The following is a 22084-nucleotide window of genomic DNA, read 5'->3' as shown; positions in this document are numbered from 1 at the left end:
TTATTTGTTTGTTTGTTATATTTTTATATATTTTATGCTGAAGTTCTTAGCAACATAGAATTGTCTTGTCTTTCTCCCTTTCCTTACTTATATTTCTCCTTGCTGAACTTTACTCAGGGCTGATTTGTTCTGATAACATTAAATTGCAACATAATACTTGTACAAGAACATTTGCCCTCATAATTCCAAATTACCTTCCAGACTCAAAATTGCATCTTTGTAGGTGTGCTGATGATAAAGAGTTGAGATATTCCAGCTTCTGCAAATGAAGTCTTAATATATTCCTCACTTGTGATAGGGAGTTGAAGAAAATAACTCCATAGGGTTATTCACTAAAGCAGTATTGCTATAGCTGCCTTTAATGACACATGCTTTTTCTTTGCATCAGCTCAGCCTTCTTGTTCTTCTGTTCCTTCAGAAGCCCAGAACATCTGCTGACTTGCTACTTCTACTCTGTGCTAGCAGACTAATTCTGAAATAAACCACTGATTCCAAAAGAGGCATAGCACTTAAAATAAGAAAGGAATTGTATTTTTTTCTACTTCTTTACCTGAAGTTCATGGTGTGACTTTTTTCTAACCAATTTTTTTTTGTTTGTTTGATTGTTTTTTTCAGCAGAACTTCATCATCAGGGGCAGCACACAATTTAGCTAAAAATAACATCGGCAAAAACAGCCTTCGATTTTCTTTCAACTAGAACACTTTCTTAGTAAGAGTGAGGTGGGGAGATTGTGTAGTTTCCCTTTGAACAGGTAATAGGGTTTTTCCTTTGGTTCCATGGGCACTTTTTCCATCTTATGTGACACTGGCAAATATTGAGAAATACTACCCTATAATTCAAGAACACAAAACTGAACAGTCCACTTCAGTTCTCACTTTTCTAAATATATGTAAACATTCACTGAAATGCTCATGTTAGAAAAGGAGCCTTAGCCACTCTGTTTGGAAAGGGTTGAGGGGAAAGGTAGACCTCCTTTTCAAAGTTTCAGCACATCTATTTTGGTAGAACAGGTTGATGACAGTCTTGAGACTGTGTTTGGAACTGAAAACTCTCAACTCTCACAGCCTTCGTTACTTCTGTTTCTTAATAAGGAAGGAAGTCGAGGATGTAAAATTAGAAGGGTACAGGACTTAAAAATATTTAATTCCTAGTAAAAACCTCTGTATTTTAATATCATATTGTTTATTCACAAAAATCGCATGGCTGCATCTCAGGAAAGCTTTAACATGTAATCTGGGTAGGGAGTGTGTTGAGGTGGAATCAAAAGCATTTGCTTTGGCTTTAACAGTTATATGTATTATACAAGCTTTCAAATGCTTGCATCCCATTCCCTGGTAATCATATTCTTTCTCCTTTTTTTTGCTCATAGAAGTAGTTCCATCAAAAACATTCTGTCTGAACCGCTGCTTTTAACTCTGCCTATTGCCTTACCTCACTCCTATTTTATTTCGTTACAAATTCTTAACATTATTTTGCTGAAATTAATATCTCCAGGGTTACCAATGGCTTTCATTTCCAATGCTATGGACCTGACCCAGACTTGACCATATTATAGCTATAATAAACACTGTCACTAAAAAAACAATGCTGTCACTGCAAAACAACTTGCATTTGTCATAGTAATTATAACTATGAATGAGATAAAAACATGAAGTGGCCAGCAGCAAGAACTGCAGCTAAGTGTCAGCTGTTAGATGACAACCTTATGTATCAGTGAAGGCATGTTTGGGTGACATGACACAAGAGCAGTGACATAAACAGATTCATCCCAGCTGGAGTACCACAAATCAGCCAGCTTGCTCCAACCTTAATTGCAAAGCAGTTTAATTTGTTAATGTGCCCTTTGTGCAGTTATCAGCAGTTACAAAACCATACAGTGATAACGGTAGTTAGAATAGTGGATTAAATATAATGAATGGGTGATCCATATTTTGTATGCAAAATTTAAGTTATTAGCAAATTGCTGCCTCAGAGATGCAAGTATTGATTCACTTAATATGAATTGTTCAGGACCATATTTGACACACTCAAATGAGCACACTCCTCTACAATGAATTTATTACATTCAATCTTGAGCAGAAAAAAAATATATATATATATATAATTTGGCCCTGAGATAGACTGACACCACTGCAGTATCTTCGCTGTTATATCAGAGACTACATACCTATGAGAAAAACAAAGATGTGCTACCAGTTATCATACATGAGGTGTTAGTAAAGCTTTCAGGCGATTTACTCACCCAGGCCCTAGACAGTACAGCATGTCTGCTTGCAGTAGCAACAATCATTAAGAGAAGCAGCACTTAAGTCTCTCACTGGCAGGAACTCACTGGACTGCTGCACAGACCTTTTGCCAACAACTCTGCAGATTTTCAACAGTAAAGGTGGCTGCTGGCCAGCAGAGTCTCACTGTGAATGTTAAAGGTTAAGCCTCTTCAGCTAGGCTGTTAAAACAAAAGGCAGAACTGCCTGACACCAAATTAGCTGCCAACACAGCAGTTCATTAGCAGATTATCCTGAATACTGTTTTACAGACATTTTGACTAGGCTCTGGAGTCCTGGCTTGTCCTTTCTGTTTTCTGTGCTCCTGAAGAGGAGGAAGAATCTCTCTTCCCTGCACTTTCTGCACACTGGGGCTGTCCTCCCTCATCATAACACTTGTTAAAGGGAATATCCAGCAGCAGAGCTCTGGATATAATTGCATCCTGGAGCTGAGGCAATCAGCAATAAATGTTTGCAGAGGTGCTGCAAACTGCAAGATCAGGGCACTGCAGGACTCCTAAATGTGCTTCACACAACTACAACAATGGGCAAAGGACAAATTCTTCCCATAACCATACCACAATTTGCCTTTTGAACTTCATCAAAGCTGAGACTACATCAATATACAATAAAAGGAATTTGGAATATTCAGCATCGTTACTGGAATCCTTACACATTTATTGAAATTTGGTGCTTTCTGGAATTAGATACATTTAACTTTAAATGACAGACAAACTTAACATCTCACCATTTACTGTAATATATCCAAATATTTTAAATATCTCTGAATTGGATTCATCTAATGACCACAAAATTCCTTCAGTTCCATTTCTTTCTAGCAGAAACTTTAAGGGGCAATAGTTGTTGAAAAATGAAACATTATCAATGTACATGAAAATAAAATATCCCGTTGTATTCAAATACTAACGAAGTATTAAACAATTTGGTTTTAGGCCATACAATTAGTAATAGTTGAGTTACCCTGCAATATTTTTTTATGATGTGAAGTCTGCTTCTGCAAACATATTAATAGATAAGTATGTGCGTACTGAGTCATAGGCACACATTTTCCCAGAAAGAGTGGCTGGGTTCCAGACTTGCAGACAAATCCATGTATAACTTCTCACGTTAGTGGCGAGATATGGGCAGAACCACACTTCTATGCAGCTGATGGCACAAATCTTGATTGAATTACAGGTAAAAGTGCACGGTGTAACATTTAACATGCAAAAAAAAAAAAAAAAAAAAATCCTCAGCTACCTTTTTTTTTTTTTTTTAGTTTTCCTTTCCAAAATTTGCTGTCCAGTAAACATCCCTTGGATTGCACATTTTGCATTAACAGAAGTGACATCTAACTCACAGTTGGGTCTTTACTGACCAACGCTTTCTGTTTTTGCAGATACACTAAAAATAAGATGCACTGACTTGGAAACCTTTCCTGTCAGAATCGATTGTAGCATTGATTCCTCAGATAGGGCACTGAAAGCTCAGAATATGTTTTTTAATGAAGAGCTGTATGTTGGCATTACTGCTGGAAGATAAACTTTTATATCTTGCAGTTACAGCACTCTTATCAGTAACTTTATAACCCACTTCTTAAAGATCTGTGTAATTTAAGTTGATATGGATATCTGAAAGCTCTCTTTATTGATCGTAGCTCCTTCTGTAGTTTCAGTTTCATGACTAAAGAGTACAAACACTAACTGCACTTTTGTTTTTACTGCCCTGCTTTATCAGGCAAACTGCAACTTTACACCTTGTTAAGGAAGCAAAGTGAGAAGAAAACCACATTATACTGTTAACAAGGTAGATAAGACTATTATTTACGGTGACATTTTTTTAGGAATATTATTCTTCGTGCAACGGGACCAGAGATAAAGCATATCCTAAAATGATAATGCACGCATTGAAAAGAGCTTTTTCACACTCGCTATCACCATGAAGCCATGACCTCAGAGCAATAATCCCATACCTGAGCCAGCTGACAAGGGACTGTTCTGGAGGAAAAGCCAGTCCCAAACTCAGTCAGCTAAAATAAACACGTTATCTGCTCTGCGCTGAATCACAGTTTCTGGTTCAAACCAAAGCTCCTGTCTTTAGGTACTAATTGGGATTGGGTCTGGTTTTCCACCGAAGAGCTTATTCCTTTCCACCGGCTCTCATGGGCCAGCCGAGAGGGAAGTGTGTGCTGTGGTACCTGTGGAGGATACGAGGCACTTCGAAGTTCAACGTGCAGCAAAGCACTCCGTTTTCAACCTGTCCGCTCATGAGAACAAGCACAAACAGCAGACAGAAGGGGCTACCCCAAGGAAATTTCAGCCCATGGGAGAAAATCGAACGCGTTTAATAAACCGAGACACTCGGGTCCTGCGGCGATGACTGCGGAACAGCCAAGACGCGTGAAACCATCCGAGAGCGACGTGTTAGTCGCGATGATCTCCCCCAGCACACGAGGGCAGGGCGGCACGCAGGGGCTCGGCGCTCCCCCTCCGCAGGGCCCCGCGCTCCCCGCCCGCCCATTCGTGCCACAGCACGCGGCTGCCCCGCTCCCGCCCGGGCACGCCTGTGCCATTCCCCTCAGGGCCGGCCGACGGCCGAACCCGCGCGCGAGCCGCCTCCCCTCATCGCTTCACTTAAGCGGGCCGACGCTTTTCGAGTTTTACTCCCGGACGCCTTCCGACCCCCCTCGCCAAGCGCATCCCCTCCACCGAGCCCCGAGGCGGCGGGACACTCCGCCCTCGGAGCCGAAGCACGGCGCGCGGCTCCCTCCGCGCCTCCGAAACCCCGCGCCTCTCCGCCGGGGCTCCGGGCAGCGGCTTCGTGCCGCCCAGCGCGCACGCGCGTTCCCCTCCACGCACGCGCGCCGCGTCCCGAGCTGCAAAATCTGATAGGGGGGAAAATCTGAACGGCGCCGCCGCCGCCATATTGCGGAGCTGTCAGCGGCCGCCGCGCTCGGCGCCTCGTCCCCGGCGGCGCCGCGAGCAGCGCGGGGCGGCCCCGCAGCGCCTCCTGCCCCGCTGCCAGGGGGGAGCCGCGCGGCGGGGCGGGGAAACGCCCGCCTCAGTCCTCTCGGTCGCCTTTCCGCGCCTCATCCCCTCCCCGACGCCGCGGGGGGAGCGCAGCCCCAGGTGAGCTCGGTGGCGCGGGGGCGGCGGGCCGGGTCGGGCAGCGGGCGGCTTGGCGGGCCGGGCGCTGCGGGCGGCGAGCGCTCCGTCCCGCCGTCCCCTCTGAGCGAGCCGTGGGCGTCCTGCGGGAGCTCCCGCTGCATTATTCATGGGTCCGCGGCCATGTGGCGGCTGCGTGCGGGAGCGATAAGGGCTCGCTTCGTGAAGGAGCGCCGCGAGCATCTGTTGCTGTCTATTGTTCCCGACAAACGGACACTCGGAGAGTCCTTGAGTGCCGGCCGGCGGCGTGGGCTCTGCGGCCCTCGACGAGCCTTTGTGCCCTGCGTGTGCCTGGCTCCGTGCACTGCGCGGGCTGTGCCGCCTGCGCTTCGCCTTTCGCGTAAAGGCGCGCAGCCCGCGGCTCTGTGCCTCCGGCCGTACCGGTTCTCTAAGTCTGCGCGTGGGAAACTACTCCGCCGACCTCTGTTGTGCCGGCAGAAAGAACCGAACCGGCCGCGGGCTGCGGCGGGGCCGTCTTTTCCCATCGGCCAAGTATTTCGCGTTCCCCTTCAGGGCACGGCCTTCCGCAAGCGTTTTCTTTCTGAGCTGTGAGAGTTGGGAGAACTCGGCTTCGTTCCGTGCGTGTGACGCTGAGTCAGGCTCCGGTGGTGTCCCCGCGCCCGGCCCCGTGCCGCGCGTCTTGGCTCGGCGCTGCCCACGCGCGGGTGCCGCAGCTGTCGGTGCGTGGGCTCCGCTCTGCGGCACCGCGCCGGGCGGGGCGTGGAGCCGCGCGCGGGGAATCGGCCCCGCTTCTGGCGCGGGTGCGGAGGAGCGAAAGCCGTCGGTCGGGTTGTAACTTTCTTCTGTATCGAGCTATCGATTTAGCAGAAGAGGGGTCGCGAGGAAAAATGAACGGCGGTGTGCCCAGATGAGCGGCCTCCCGCAGAGCGGCGGTCACAAGGCGGTGGCACGTTTCCAGCTTTGTGCCGAAGTGACACAGCTCTTCCCTCAGATTGGGAGGCTGGAGGGCTGAAGTACCCTACGCGACATCGAAAACCACGTGGAAAGGGACGCGGTGTGACACCTCAGGAGCTGTCCAGGGAGTTTTTCCTTGGGTACTGACTGAAAGAAACAATATGAAAAGCGTCTGGAGAGAGAACAGAAAGTGCTCTTGTCATTTGCTGCTGGTATCACAGCGGGGAGTGTTGCCGGCCTTGCTGATGTTCGGAGCTGCCAGATAAAGTTAGTTCACTGCCGGTGTGGTGAAGCTATAGAATGCAAAGTTGCTCACAGCGTATGTGGTGAGAATGTGGATTCGTCCACGCAGTGTGTGATCAGGGGTAAGGAATGAAAGAGGTGAACTTCTGGTGGAGGCAGTTTCTGCTAAATAGAGCAAATGAAGTCATTTCAGTCATTGTCAGGGTAGGTATGTGGCTTTATTCTTCAGGGATCTTCAATTGCTGCTCAGCTTTTAAGAAGGAGTACTTGTGTTGGCAGGGGTTAAAAGGGAAGTTGTTCAAGGCATTGCAGCTTTGTATTGGATGTGTTAAAAACATCAAAGCTTTCCTATCACTTTGTATTGCCTTAAAAGTGTGTGGGTGTAGAGGAAAGGGAGGATTTTCAAGTTTGTAAATGTAACCAAACTTTATACTGAGTTGTGAAGAAAGACCTGATTATCCAAAGATACTGCGCATTAAAGCAGCACCCGGTGCGTCTCACGAGCTTTTCCCAGAGTTGGAGGGACCTCAGAAAACTCTTTGCTTTCTGTGCACAGACCTTTTCTGAAGGGCTGCATCTCTGGGTAACTCTAGCAGCAGCTAATTCTTGGCTCTGCTGTGAATTAAATAACTTTCTCTTTCGGTTTTAGGTGCTTATTAATTACTCTGTGAAATGGAACCTTCAAGTCACGTAGTTCAGGGAGAAACAGAATTATAACACTGACTCAAACAGGGAGCACTTTTGATTTAAGGACTCTAGCTAGAGCGTATGGAAGCTGATGTGAGGGCTTTGCTGTGCTTTATGGAACTAGTCCTAAGAGACTTGCACCACATTATTTGAGAAACACAACCCCTGGTTCTGGAATGGGATGTACCCAGGGTTTCAGTTATGCCACAATTCTTTGCTAACGCTATTTTTAGACAAGTCTCTCACCTTAAAACAATAGAGTACTTGTGTCAATCACATGTCTTAATTTCCATTTTTACTTCTTTATCAGACCTACATGGGAAGACTGCATGTTGTTGTTGTAGAACTCATCCAGATCTTGGTTGGATGCCTTAAGCAAAATTCTGAAGTTAAGATGACAGTTTATATTTATTAAGCTTAGTATGCAAGTTGTTTAGCACATCTGTCTCTAACTGGTAAGACATCAAGTGTTGCATAAACATCATTTGTCTGTTCTGTGTTCCTTTCTATTTAACTACCATGCTGGCTGCTGCCCAGTTCTCATTAGTACTTCTGAAGTTCTTGGGATCTCCAGTCCAGAAGAAAGCAGCTCCATCTTCAAAATGGCTTTGGCTGTAAATATATTTGAAGCGTAACAATTGTCCCTGTTATATAGTAACTATTTTCAGAGAATCAGCAAGTCAGGTATGGCAGGTGTGGAGGGAAACGTTCTTTTAAGGAGGTGGAGGTATAATTCTCTAAGTGTTGCTATGTAAAATTCTGTAGTATCTGGCACTGGTCCCATCTCTTCTTTTTTAAAATTATTATGACGTTTTATTTACAGAATTTAGCTTTTTATTTTATCCCTCTTCCTGTAACATTGCTTGTCCTGGTTCCCTTGTGGTATGCCTGCATCTCAGACAATTGTGTAGGTATTTCCTTACCTGAGTGACAGATACACGTAGAGGTATAGCCTGTGTGAACGCACAGCTTTATTGGACCTTGCCAAGTGTGTCCTTAGGATCTGTTGAGCTTAGTGGAAGGGATGGTTGCCCCACAGGTGTGCGCAGGCTATGCTAGGACAAAGGTTTTGGCAGAAAGCTGAGGCCGAGTGGGTGAGTACAGTGGCCTGTAGGCTTTCTGTTGCTGCCTGTAAAACTGTTGGAGATCACAACAATTGCAATGCTACAAGACTGCAAAGAAAAAGTGTATTTATGTTAAACAAGTTCCTGTAAATGGCTGAGCTGGCGTTACGTGGCTGAAACTCTGTGGTCCTGCCATCTGTGTGCCGGCAGGCAGGTGCTGAGAGCTCACAGCCTGGGGAGACCCTGTGAAGAGAATTCTTCTGGAGGAAGGCCGTGTGCTGTCAGACAGGGCTCTGCTGATGCTGGGGCTCCGTTTTCCATCATCTCGGGCCTCCCGTCCCCTCCTCACCTGACCCCGGCCCCACGGCTGTGTGCATGAATGTTTCTTTTGAAAACAGCTGCTGCATAAATTATCTGTCAGAATTTTGGCATCGTGCGCTTTCTGCACCATCGCTTTCTGGATAAAGCTTTCTTTGTCATCTTTCAACAATTGCTTTATTTGTTGGCTTCTGTGGCATAACTGGGAACATGGATGATAATGATTTCAAACAAAAAAAATCGAACTGCTATGTTGTTAAATGAATTGAAATCTCAATTGTTCATTTTAAGAGAATTTCTGTTTGGTTTGTGATGCGTGGCATCTGACCTCGTGGTGACTCAGTGCAGACATGGATCACAGCAGCACGTGCCATGAGGGCGTCGAGGCCCGGGGAGCTGCAGCAGGAGCTCTGCACCCACAGCCCCATGGGGCTGGTATGGAATGGGGGTTAAGATAAAACTGAGCAAATGTAATTAACTGCGTCAGCAAAAAGCTTAGTGAGAGCCAAAATAACGCTGTCTGCTAAATATAAATTGGATACACGTAAATGGCAGAAGTGAGCTCCTACTGCAGTCGTCATAGTGGAGGTGACGGTATTTTGCCTGGTGGTGATATTTGGTTTCTTTCAGTCAGATATTTTTGTTATATTTGTTTTGTTTTAATGCTAATTGATGCTGATAACTGGGGAAGATAGGGTGTTTTTTCTATTTGCTGCTTGATTTTGATTTATTTATTTATTTATTTATTTATTTGCTCCATTTTGAGATCTGGAAAGAACTTGATTTTTCTGTAGTGATAATAATTAGTTGCAATGCTTTTATATGAATATATTGTTGTGAAATTGTATAATACTGAGCATTGAAAGCATGTAGACACAGGCTGTTCCTGCACCATGTGCACTTTTATTTCCATATTATAAATTTCCAATTAGCATCAGTGTTGGATTCATGTGACTTTTTTTCTTATAATACAACACATGGTTTGTATGATCTGCAGTAAGACCAGGCTTCAGCACAACTGGGGGAACTTATGATATTTTTCTGTTAAATAAATGGAGTTACAGCTTTAATCTAAGATACTACAGCAAATGCTTCAATGAAAATTGAGATACTGCTTGCTCTGTATAGATCTTTTCTGTTCTCTATGCTCCACAGTCACCTGTTGGGCCCATAGGATCTGTGGGGCTGGCAGAGACACTGTGTTCGGTTATGGACAAGAGGATTCTGAACTTTCAACTGGTAGCTTTGTTTTATTGCATGCAAACAGTATGTGTTAATTGTGTAAATTCAGTTAAATTATATATCTACTAGCTGTGGCTTGATGACTTAAAATTATCCTAGAATGAAATGTTGTAGTGACATTTCTGATTTAAACGATTGCCCTAAGGTTTTAGAGTCTGCTTTCAAATAGTAATTTAGGATTGGTTTATAGCAGTTGAATAAAATGTTTAGGTAAAACCAAAAGCAGAAAATGAATATCTTGGAAGCATTTGCAAAGGTATGATGGTGTGGCACAATCCTTTTGGAAAGTGGTAGGCACATTTCTTCTAGAAAGGCTTCAGAAAGCGATCAGCTGGTCGCAGCCCAGCCTTGTGCCATGTGCTCTCATTTGTTTTCTGGAGCCTGAACTTGAGTAATAACAGTAATCCTACCACACCTCTTCTTTTCAATGCAAATACGGGCACATAAAAGCAGCTGTGCCGCTTACTATTTGTTTGAGAACTGTTGAGTTGGTGCACTTCTAAAATGGTGGATGACTCGGCTTTGGAACGGTTAGTTTTCTGAGCTTAACTCCAGGGCTGAGCCTTTGCTGGCAAGAAGGTGAGCGTGGGGGTTGTTGCAGCTTGGAATCCTTCCTGCTGATAGCAGAAGTTACAGCTAAGCTGTTCTACTTCTTATTTTTTGGGGGCTGCTAGAGAAGGCAGGGAGGAGGGAGGGCAACCTCTTCTGTGAATTGAGTGTGTGCTGTTGCATTCTATCAAAGGGCAGCGCTGTACAGACCCAGGGAACTTTGTAGAAACATCATTTCTTATCTTACATCATTCCCACGCTCCTCCTCCCCACAAAGCTCTTTCAGTAAAAAATAAGAACAGAGGGAAGATGTAATTCTGTAGAAGTTTGCTCAAGTTTTTCAAAATTGTATCAAACTGTGCATTCAAATAGTAAAATAACATTACTGATATTGTTCAGTACTTCAGAATCTCCTTCTTTACAAACTATAAAGTAGGAAAAGAAAACCAGGGAATGCCAGTGCCCTTTAGCTTGCTCTGCAAAGCTTTGTTCTTATTTTCTGTATTTTTATAAGAAGCAAAGGAGACATAACTTATTTAAATATGTGTAACAATGTATTTGCTTTTTTTCCTTTGTGACTGTGAAATCCATTTTACAGAAGTTTACTTCTGATTAATAGATCGCTTTGGTTTTGTCTCTGAATTTCTTTAAGCGCTTCTGAGAATGTTACCTTTTTGGTGTAATAATGGAAATGTAATACTGGCATCTCAGATTATGCTGAATAGTGCATCATCTTCCTTTGCCTTAGCATGAATGATATTGCAGTTTTATTATTTTTGAAGGCAGTGCTACCTTTTTGGTCCTCTTTGCAGAGCAGCTGCAGGGCTGGTTCATAGAAGTCAGTACTTTAAAGCTGAGCAGAAAGATGACCACTACTTAGTCTTTCTAGGTTGGGATGAAAAGAATCATGGCAGAATGAGATCTCCCAGCCACATTACAAGCATTGTAGGTTTTTTTGCAAGACATAAAGACCATTCTGATCTTGTAGAACACAGCAGTAGATAATTTCATAACCATTTAGACATTACTTGTAGCCTTCCTCCTTACAAAATGAAGAAAATCTGCTTTGCTTAATTTTTATTTTTAATTTGTACTGTAATGGTCTACTTGTGTTTGTCTTCATTTGGGAAAAACGAGTGTGTCGTTTCTTCCGAGAGAAGTGGATGCTTTTATACACAAGAAACTGTTGTGATGCTTAAAGATTGTGTTAACTTTCTTTGTTTGCATGAAGTTTCAAATCTGTCTGGCATTGACAGTTTAAATTGCAGCTTTGGAATTTCTTGAACAAATTTTTCTTCTCATAATGCTCAAGGTTTTCAGTACTGAAAGATGTCTAATATCACTTTAATTTTATAGAACTTGTAGCACTTGGGGAGCTATCTTAATTCTTTCTTTAGTGGAGTATTATTTTGTAAGCACTGGAGAGGAGGCTACTTTCTAGAAACCTGTACATTCTGGAAGTGGGTAACTTAGCTGCTTGTTATTGTTACCTACTGAAAAGGACATTTTGTATGTGCAGAACACCTGTTTATCTGTGTTGGCATTTGTACTATTTGCTGATGTATGCAAGCTCTGTTATGATTAATTTTAAAACAGCCCTTTTTACATTTGTTTTTGACAGAAGGGAACAAAGAATTTACGGAAGACTGAAGTGGACAAGAGAAAGCCAGCAAAATGCCGAAACCAGTAAGTTGCTTTTCTCTTAGTCATCTAAAATTTAACAGAACTTTCAGTTTTTTGGAGTGGCAATTCTCTGTGTAGAAGGAGCTGAGTGTCCTGGTGAGCAGCAGGCTGACCGTGAGCCAGCAGTGTGGCCTTGTGGCCAAGAAGGCCAATGGTTTCCTGGGGCACATTAAAAAGAGCGTGGCCAGCAGGTTGAGGGAGGTCATCCTCCCCCTCCGCTCTGCCCTGGTGAGGCCACATCTCAAATACTCTGTTCAGTTTTGGACTCCTTGGTTCGTGACAGACAAAGAAGTTCTGGAGAGAGTTCAGTAGAGGACCATAAAGATGATAAAGAGCCTGAGGCATCTCCCTTACGAGGAAAGGTCGAGAGACCTGGGGCTGTTCAGTCTGGGGAAGAGAAGACGGGGTTTTATCAGTGCTTAAATATCTGATGGGTGGGGGTCAGGTGGGTAGGGCAGGGCTCTTTCTGGCAGTGACCAGTGGCAGATGAAGGAGTAATGGAATACTGGAATAGAGGAAGCTGCGTATGAACGTGAGGAAGAACTTGTTTACTTTGAGGATGGCACTGGACCAAGCTGCCCAGAGAGGTTGTGGAGTTTCCTTCTTTGGAGATACTCAAAACCTACCTGGACTCTTTCAGGTGCAACCTACTATAGGTAACCTACTTTATCAGGGGGTTGGTCTGAAGGATCTGCGGAGGTCCCTTCTACCATCTATGATGCAGTGATCTTAGAACAGCACTGGTTGTTTTGCCCATGTCCAGAATATGTTTCATAAGATGTTATAATACACAAGTGGAGTTCAGCTGGATAGTTCGGTATGAACATGTGAAACGTAGGGGAAGCTTGGTGCTTTGAGGAGTTGTGTGTCAGTTGTGCAGTTCAAGAGGAGAGTAGTGCTCACAGACTGCAGTGGACTTGAAGCCTGGTTGGCTGGCAGGGGGGAGTGATCTTTTAGGTACTGTTGACTTTGAGGTGAGATGGCGTATGCTGGGTGGTGGAGGCGCACTTTGTTCTTGACTCAAGGTCTGTTAGAATAAGTGGAAGGTTTTGCTGTAGGGTCTGTGACAAAAGACAAAACGTATGAAGTGTCAGTAATAGCAATGGGTCCATTAGGTGGTGTTTTTACTGTGGTGGGAGGTGAAATCTAGAAGGTAAACAGAGAAGGGAGAGCACGTCATTTCAGCTAAAATATGGTTCATCCACTTTGTGTCCAGAAAAAAAAAAACCTTTCATTTTTGTCTTGATACTGATTTTAGAATCCTTCAAGGATATACTCAGAAAATTGTTCTTGTGTTGTTGTTGTAATATTGTATGTTCAGTTCTTTGTCTACCATGTGTTAAATGTCTTTTGGTTCTCTTTTTTCCCTTGTGTTTAGTGAGCAAAACATTCAGAAAGGGAACTGAATTGTCAAGGATTTTCTCCTCTTCTTAATTGGGTTCTGTAAGAGTCTTCAGACTTCCTTTGTTTACTGATGTTTCATGAGGTAGTAGATGAGGAATGGGGTATATCTACCACTGAGTGCAGTTGTGTGTAAGTGTACATGTATCTTTTTGTAGAAGTTTTTTGCTCTTAATTTGAAATGCCAATAGTCAGTATTACGCGCCAGTATGTGGAAATGGTGCGGCATAATGAATAATGTGAGCATGTCTGTTCAAAGGCTAGAAATTGTGTCTAGAGCTTAATCTACTTGTTAATCCATGGGCAAACTGTCAGTGTCATTTTCTCCTTTCCGCCCCCCCAGTGATTTAGACCAATATCTTAACTCTTTATGAAAGGAGAATGAGTTATTTGTGTACTAACCCCTTCTTGCAGAAAGCCGCAACGTATTATTTTCTGACCTTTTCCAATCCTGGCTATGTTAATTGAGTTGTACTTTGAATAGAGCTTCCCAACTGGTAGAGTATTTTTAGAATAAGGGAAAAAAGTGATTGTGGGATCCTGAAACCCCCAACTCCATGCAGTAACAGCCCAGGGAATTCACAGGTGTGATTGATAGAGAACAGCTCTGCCTGAGTGAGGTTATCTTTTCTTAAGCTGTGGGATCAGAACCACAAAACTTAGCCTCTACCTCAAGGACTTGAGAGGAAATTGTAGGAAATGTGATTTTGGGAAGGTTTGAAGCAAAGGCGTATCCTTAGAATTGACATTATGGAGTTGTCAGAAGGGCTCACAATTCATCCTACAAATAGAAATTTGCTACCAGAGCTTTGAAAGAAAGCAGGAGTTGTGCCTCCTGCTAAAGGTGTGAGTATGCATACATATATTCTTCTATGATGGGCTTTATGTAAGACTTTTCAGATGTTGGCCTTTTCCTACTGATGTTGTAGGCGAGATATCACCAGGTGAAAAGAGCCGTGAAGAAGTGAAATGAAATTGGTAACTTTTCTGGAAAAATGTCATACAGATTTTTTCCTCTAAACCCTATCTTGCAGAAATTGTACCTCGTAATCAGTTAACATAGTAGTAGCACACATGGCACAGATGAGATAACTTTACCTGTAGAAGTCAAACCTCAGGTTTTGCTCTGGTAGCTTCTTAAATGATAGGCCACTGTGAAGCTTCCCCTGAAAGTTGACCTGTTGAGATTTTTTTCCCTCAGATCCTGCAGTGTTGATCCCAATGATAGTTGTTGAGAAATCCAGTGTGCTTGTAAGTGAATCTGTGCATAAAACTGAGCAAGTTCTGCGTTTTAGAATGAATTTTATTTTGATGTTACATGTAACAAATAATGAAGTTGAAGATCAGTGTAAATCACTGAACTCTTGATTACAGGAAGATCAATGGAAATAAATGCAGGTTTTTTCTTGCTTTTATGTGGAAAGTTTATGTAATATTCAAAACAGAATTAAACAAATGAAGACCAGTGAAGTGTTTCACCATGGAAAAATTTTGCTTTGAGACTCAGCTATTTTTCCTGGAAGTTTAGCCTCTGTCTGCAGTAAGGTTCATGGCACTGGGAATGATCTTCTTATATGTGGTAGTAAAGGTCATTGTTCTTATGTGAGTGGGATTTTCTCCCAGAGGCTACTAGGTTAAGTGGCTGGAGTGCAAAGTAGTGTTTTGAAAAGGGTATAAGGAACTTTAATGCATTGTTTTGAGATATTAAGGTAATATGTGTATGAAAAACATCCACTATTAAAACATTTTCTTGTTCTTGCTTCTGTAGAAAAGTCTGTTGATGTACTTGATGTGTGTTCGGAACAAAGCAGCTCTGCAGTTTTCAAGGAGCTTGCTCAGCATCTCTACTTTTAAAATAAGTACTTTGGAGACATGAATATTCTCAGTTCTGCCTGTCAGTGCACAATTAAATTGCATTTAGCTTTAGTGATCCTTCTGGAAAAAAAAAATATGCTGATTTGTCTTTAATTAGGTCTTTGTTACTGTAATCAAAATTGGGGCTGCTCTGCTTGATTTTGCAATGTGCTCACTTCTCTGCCCAGGGATGTACAGAGCATCTGTTGAATCTTACTTGCAATGTTTCATTCCAAAAAGAACAGATAGGAAATGTTTCTCAGCTGTATGCCATTCTCTCAGCTCTTCACCAAAAATAGGAATGTGGGGTCTAAAATTAGACACCATTAGTTACGTAAGTGTTAATCATTTCATAGGCTAAGAAGATTAGGTTTAATTGACTGAAATTTTAGTTGCATTTATAAGGTGTAAGAGGAGTTAAAAGTATCGGCTCTTGTTGTTGGTTTTTTTTTTTCCTGATAGTTTTCAACAGTTTTGTGCAAGGCACAAAGGAGCAAGATACCAGGTTGTCACAGGGCTACATGTCAGAAGATTAAAAGCAGCTCTTTGGGGCTGTGGCATTTTATGCTATTGCGTATCTAGGAGCAGTAGCTATCACACTGTGAAGTAATATGGATGTTTAAAATTGGAATCAGTATTTGCAGGATTAAGTTAATTCCTGCAAAATGGTTGAATTGAATGGTTTACATGGTAACAACATTCTGATAAAAAGTGGATTTGTTTTGCAGGGCAATCTTTAGATATTCAGAGCATTAGCTATGGTTTGGACATATGATTTATTTTGTGCAGCAGAAATAGACAATTGATGTCATTTTTGAGGACCTTTTTGATTTTTCTAACTTTGGGTTTTCTCAATTTTTGTGTTGCGTTATTCTGTAGCCTTTAGGCCTTTTGATCCTTACCGTTTAACTTCTCTCATTCTTTAATTTTTCTCATTCATCTTTTCATCATTTTTTTCACACGATTTTAAACAGTTTTCCTATTCTCTGTTACAGAATCACAGAATGGCCAGGGTTGGAAGGGACCTCAAGGATCATGAATCTCCAATCCCCTGCCACATGCAGGGCCGCCGACCTCCCCATTTAATACTAGACCAGGCTGCCCAGGGCCCCATCCAACCTGGCCTTGAACACCTCCAGGGACGGGGCATCCACAGCCTCTCTGGGCAGCCTATTAGTGCCAGCTCAGCTTTAGGCTTCTTAATGATAGCTGAAGCACTGCAACTCATCACAGCAAACAGTGGCTAAAGGACAGCAATGGCTTTTTTCCTTTCCCTGACCATTTGTTTCCTTTACTACCTGTGGACAAGGAGCCAAGCTAGTTACTGTAGAAGCTGTGAGATAAGTCTTGGTAGTCTAAACATCGATTTAATGCTCTTAGGTGGAACTTTCCAATAGAAATGTCCAGTGCATTTTATGGTATGATAATCTTAACTGTTTTTTATGCATTCCTATCGCATCTTTGTTTATAGAAGCAGCCAACCAAAGAAAGCACCATGCTATGAGCTCTTCCTCTTAGAAATTTTTAAAAATGCTTTCAAGTGACTCATTAACCTCCTCTTTTATCTTCTCCATTATGGCCTTTTGAATACAGACAGTGCTTGTCCAGATGCTCGGTTAATGTAAATTCACCTATAAATATGTAGAGGTAGTATATTCAGGATGATATTCCTCCAGAAAGAGGTAAACTCTAGTCACATTCTTATCTTGCCTGTGGGTTGCGGCATAGATTTAGGTATTTATCTTCAAATACTATTCTCTACAGCTCAGGAGTGCACTTCTTGCCCTGACCTCTCTGGATGGAGGTTGGCATACTCATATACCTGAACTGGGAGCAGAAAAGATGTCTTAAATCCTTTGTGTTAAAACTCTTCCTAGCTGCACGGATTGAGCATTGGCAGCATCGGAACTCTCTGTGCCCCGTGTAGTGCAGTCAGTGTTTTTTTGTGTCCACGTGCTGCATTGCCAGGTCTCAGTGCTGCAGGTCATTGCCCAGCTGTGTGTCAGCTGTGCTACAGCCTGGTTTACAAACAGGGAGCAGTCTCTCACCATGCAGACTTTGTGAATCCTCAGGCAAGGTCAAGGGCTACCCACTTGTGAAACCTCCATTGAAGTTTTTAAGTATTGCCCACCCATGACCACATGGATATTTCTAGGTCAGTAGTAAGTGGAATAAACTGTTAAATTGTGACACCAAATATATGTTCAGACACCACAAATTTTTAAACATTAAAAAAAGCTTCCTTGGGCAAACTTCTGTGGACTGCAGAAACCAGCAGGCAAGTTTCTAGGTTAGGCATAGAGTGACATCCTTACAAAGCATCTGCTCCCAGTGCCTTGTGGCATCTTCAGCTGCTTGAGGGAACGAGTGTAATCTTGGTGAGGGCCAGATGGAGAAGCTGGCATAAACTAATTCTTGTTTCTTTAGCAGTGGTAGTGTTAGAACTTCTGCAAGAGGCTCATCCTGTCTCCGTGCTTGTGTGGTAAAGTTGGCTCAGCAGTTATGTTCAGAGCAGTGTTTGTCTTCATAAATTGTGGTTCAGGTAATGTCCCCTGCCACCCCCTGTGGCAGTTTCCCTGAACGGCAGTCCATTGCCCAAGTCACTGGGCTGTCTCTCTCTATGTTCTCTCAGTCTTTCCTTATTGTCTTTCTTAACGCACCTTGTCTGCAAAATAAAGCTAACGGTGCAGCTGAGAGCAGAGGTTTGGTTTTGCTGAGAACGAGTAGTGTGATTGGAATTTGGGGGGGGATCAGCCTTCTGGATTTGTTGTCACCTTTTGCCAACAGTAACCTGGTTTTCCAGGATGGAAACAACTTTGTTTCAAAGCTTTTGCTATAAAAATGCAGAAGGTCAGTAGTTGCATGGCAAAATCTAAGTTAGCCCAAACATCTATAGGTGAAAAATATATTTAAAAAAAAAAAAAAAAAAAAAAAAAGTCAAGGGCAATATTACATTAGTGGGCTTTTTGTTAAAAATATCCCATGTCGTAAGAGGTAGTTTTAATATTACTGTCATCTAATTTGATACTTCTTAGTAGAACTTAAGTTCTCCAAGAGTATTAATATGACATCTGATACTTTACTGTTTATTTATTTCAGCTTTTGTGAGGGATGCAGACTTTCAGGCAGGAGCTCTTCCATTTCTAAAAGAACTTTTTTAAAATAAGGGTATTTATGTCAGAAGTCCCTATTGCAACTTCACAAAGTCTGCTGCAGTTAGTTTAACATTCTGAGTTTTCTTAAATCTTCTGTGGCACTTCTTGTTTTGGCAGTGCTGTTGTTACATAAGAGGTGCTTTGGCATTTAATAAAGTTATATTTTAGCCCCTTAACTTACTGCTAGCTGTGCTAAAGCAGGCTTCCTTTCTAAAGCTGAATAAAAATGCTTTTTTAAAAAGCTGCCTCTTTTTGAAAAGAGGATCAAAACATACAAAAAACACCTTCTTCTCTCCTCCTCTCACACACCTCCCTCTATTTTTTTCCAATAAAAATTTACTATCTTTTCTCCAAAGCCTTCAACTCTTGTTCTTTATCAGTATTTGCACACAAAAAGTTTGTAACCCCCGCTATCTTCCTTGTTTGTAGGTCTATAACCTAGAGGTCTTCTGACTCCTGCTGCTCATCTTGTGCTTTCAGCTCATGTCCAGAGCTGTTTATCTTGATGCTAGGGAAAGGGGTGAACAACCTCAAATTGTTATGTAGGGACAAATTATTGTCTGGTTTTCTTTTTCCCATCATAGATCTGTTTTTCTGTGTTCTGTCTGACTGAGACTTTTCCAAACTTGCTTCTCAGATTATTCCACCTGGTGGCAAAATTAGGGAGATAAGGAATAGAAATGGTTTACACAAAGATCAAGTAGTGTTGGAACCTGCAATACAAGTCCTAGTTTATTCCAGTTCCATATTTTATGGAAGATAGAAATGAGGATATATCTACGTGCCTTAAATAAGTCTTACATTTTTTTCCCTGCATCTGTGGCGATGTAAATTTGACCTTTAATGCTTTATACTTTTGTCAGAACATAAATACAATCTGATTGCCTAGCAGTAGGATGGAGGACTCTTCTAGCTGTGAGAAGACAGTACTGTGTATTGGTACTTATTTCTGTTTCATGAAAATTCTCCCTCCTGTGTGTACCATCTGAAGAGGTATTGGTAAGGTATGTAGGCTTCTGGATACCACCTGGAGCTTTTGACTACTTGCTTTGGAACAGACAGAAACAATATCTGTTGGGAGTCGTGTGGAAAATGGTTTTCTATTATAGGAGAGGGACAAAGCTCACGGAGTGCCAGTGGGCTTTCAGTCCTATAGTAGATTAAATGGGATCAATATAAAGAAAGTTGGCTTGTGTGATTCTTCTTTCCAATCACGAGAAAGTGTTTATTGGTCCATCTTGAGCTCTAGTCATATATCTGTATAATAACACTGTGTCTCTGAATCTGAGAAATAGCAGGACAGGATGCTGGTTGGCTTTTTGTCCTGTCAAGTATACATTGAAGTGATGATCTGTGACATGAACTTTTTCTGTAGCAGGTATCTGAGAATTCTACCAAAAGATAGTGCCCTATAGCTTAATGCCTGAGAGTTTAGTACTTATGTCAGCCTTCTCATTAAAATTGTACATGAACTTTGTTCCGTGGTTTGATATTCAGGCCTGGCATGGAATATTATGCAGAGTATGCTTCTATGTACAACAAAAGATTTTTGTCAACTCTTAGCTTTGTACAAGACCATTTAAATTGTTGAATTCACTTTTTGTAGGCTATTTCTTGCAAACTAATCAAAGTATATGGAAGTATTGCATTGCTACAGTGTGATTTAAAATTTTCACTGTTCCCTGTAGATCAACGTCAGAGTAACCACAATGGATGCAGAGCTGGAATTTGCCATCCAACCCAATACAACAGGCAAGCAGCTCTTTGATCAGGTAACTTATTTGTATTTATATGTGTGTATATATATGCCTGTGTATGTATACAGCCACGTCATATTGAGGTTATTAAAGCAGAGTTTGATAAAGCAGCACTGTTCTCCTGTATACAGTTGTGTATTTTAATGTAACTGATCTGTTTTAATGTAACTGATCTATGCTGTTGATTAAATTGAACTTCAGCATTAATCCAAATGGAATGTGCTAAATTCAAAGACAATTCTGCATAAGTGGGTGAACAATGAGAAGTCAGTTGAGTATTATGTATAGAACTGCTTCACAGAATGAATCGCAGAATGGCCAGGATTGGAAGAGACCTCAAGGATCATGAAGCTTCAACCCCCTGCCATGTGCAGGACCACCAACCTCCCCATTTAATGCTAGACCAGGCTGCTCAGGGCCCCATCCAACCTGGCCTTGAACACCTCCAGGGTCAGGGCATCCACAACCTCTCTGGGCAGCCTGTTCCAGCACCTCACCAATCTCCTCGTAAAGAATTTCCCCCTGATATCCAACCTAAATCTTCCCTTGTTATAGAATAACAGAAAGTGATTCTTTGTGAGTGCTTTAAAGTAACGTTATTATACAGTGATGATGACAAAAATGAGATGCCTGGTGCATCTCCCCTATGAAGAGAGGCTAAGTGAACTGGTTCTATTTAGCCTTGAGGAAAGATGACTGAGAGGGGACCTGATCCAGGTCTATAAATATCTGAGGTGTGGAGGACAGAGTGGTGAGGCCAGACTCTTTTCAGCAGTGAGTGGAGACAGGACAAGGGGAAACAGACACAAGCTGCAGCATAGGAAATTCTGCATGATTGTGCGCAAGAACTTCTTTACAGTGAGGTGACGGAGCACTGGAACAGGCTGCCCAGGGAGGTGGTGGAGTCTCCTTCTCTGGAGATGTTCAAGACCTGCCTGGATGCCTACCTGTGCGACCTGCTGTAGGGAACCTGCTTTGGCAGGGGGGTTGGACTCGATGATCTCTGGAGGTCCCTTCAACCCCTAGGATTCTGTGATTCTGTGAAAAATACTAATTGCTGTAGGATTGTTAGAATTTCTTCTAGGAGGAATTCTTATAACTTTCTTATAACTAAAATTGTTTAGAAGAGTGTAACACAAAAACTAAGGGAAGCTAGCATTTTTTCTTCAAGAATCTGTAGATGCTGTATTGACTATTGAATGTTTGAAAAGCAGTGCTATCCTGTAATCCAGTTTCCTTTCTTTTAAAACTTGAATTTCAGAGTGAAAACCTATGAATTACAGCTTTTAGTGTGCTCCTGGTTTCAGGCCCGTCAGAACTACACCTTTTCACTTGTCTGTATCTTGGAACCAGTTAAATGAGCTACACGAATGCTTTCTTTAAAAACATTGTTCTTACATTCATTCTTTCTGATATTAGCCATCAGAACCTTGAAATATGTATTTTTTGCTACCGGTTGTGGAGTGCTTTAGAAAATCTTAAAAGGTTGTCAATATGACATTTCTTTTTTCCTTGAGGAAATAAAAAGTACAGTATATAATCCAGGCTCAAGTTGTGTGCATTCATTTAAAAAATGAAGAAGTATTCCAAATTATTCTTCAAAAACAGTGCAACTGTATTGAAAAAATATATATTTTGTTTTAGTAGGACTGTCACTTCTGTCCCTGCAGTGTAGACGCTTTGATTGCATTTTGGAGAAAGTGACAGTTAGGGGTTTTCACCTCACCAATTAAATGTCTCAGGATGTAAATTGAGGGGATGAGAATTTCTTTGTTTCTAACACTAAG

At 42.2% G+C, this 22084-nt stretch overlaps 1 protein-coding gene across 1 annotated transcript in view; it reads left to right on the top strand.

Moving 5' to 3' along the window:
- Positions 1–12121: 12121 nt before the first annotated feature.
- Positions 12122–22084, top strand: part of RDX (radixin) — a gene marked incomplete at both ends in the record, with an annotated part of 28060 nt that continues 18097 nt past the window's right edge. Inside the window, 2 exons of the mRNA XM_079534621.1 lie at positions 12122–12133; positions 20229–20312. Coding sequence (XP_079390747.1) covers positions 12122–12133; positions 20229–20312 — 96 coding nt within the window. The remainder of the gene's footprint in view (positions 12134–20228; positions 20313–22084) is intronic.

This window comes from Tetrao urogallus (genome assembly GCF_951394365.1).
Source record: "Tetrao urogallus genome assembly, chromosome: 1".
In the NCBI taxonomy this organism is placed as follows: Eukaryota; Metazoa; Chordata; class Aves; order Galliformes; family Phasianidae; genus Tetrao; species Tetrao urogallus.
This window is presented reverse-complemented; position numbering and strand designations above follow the sequence as displayed.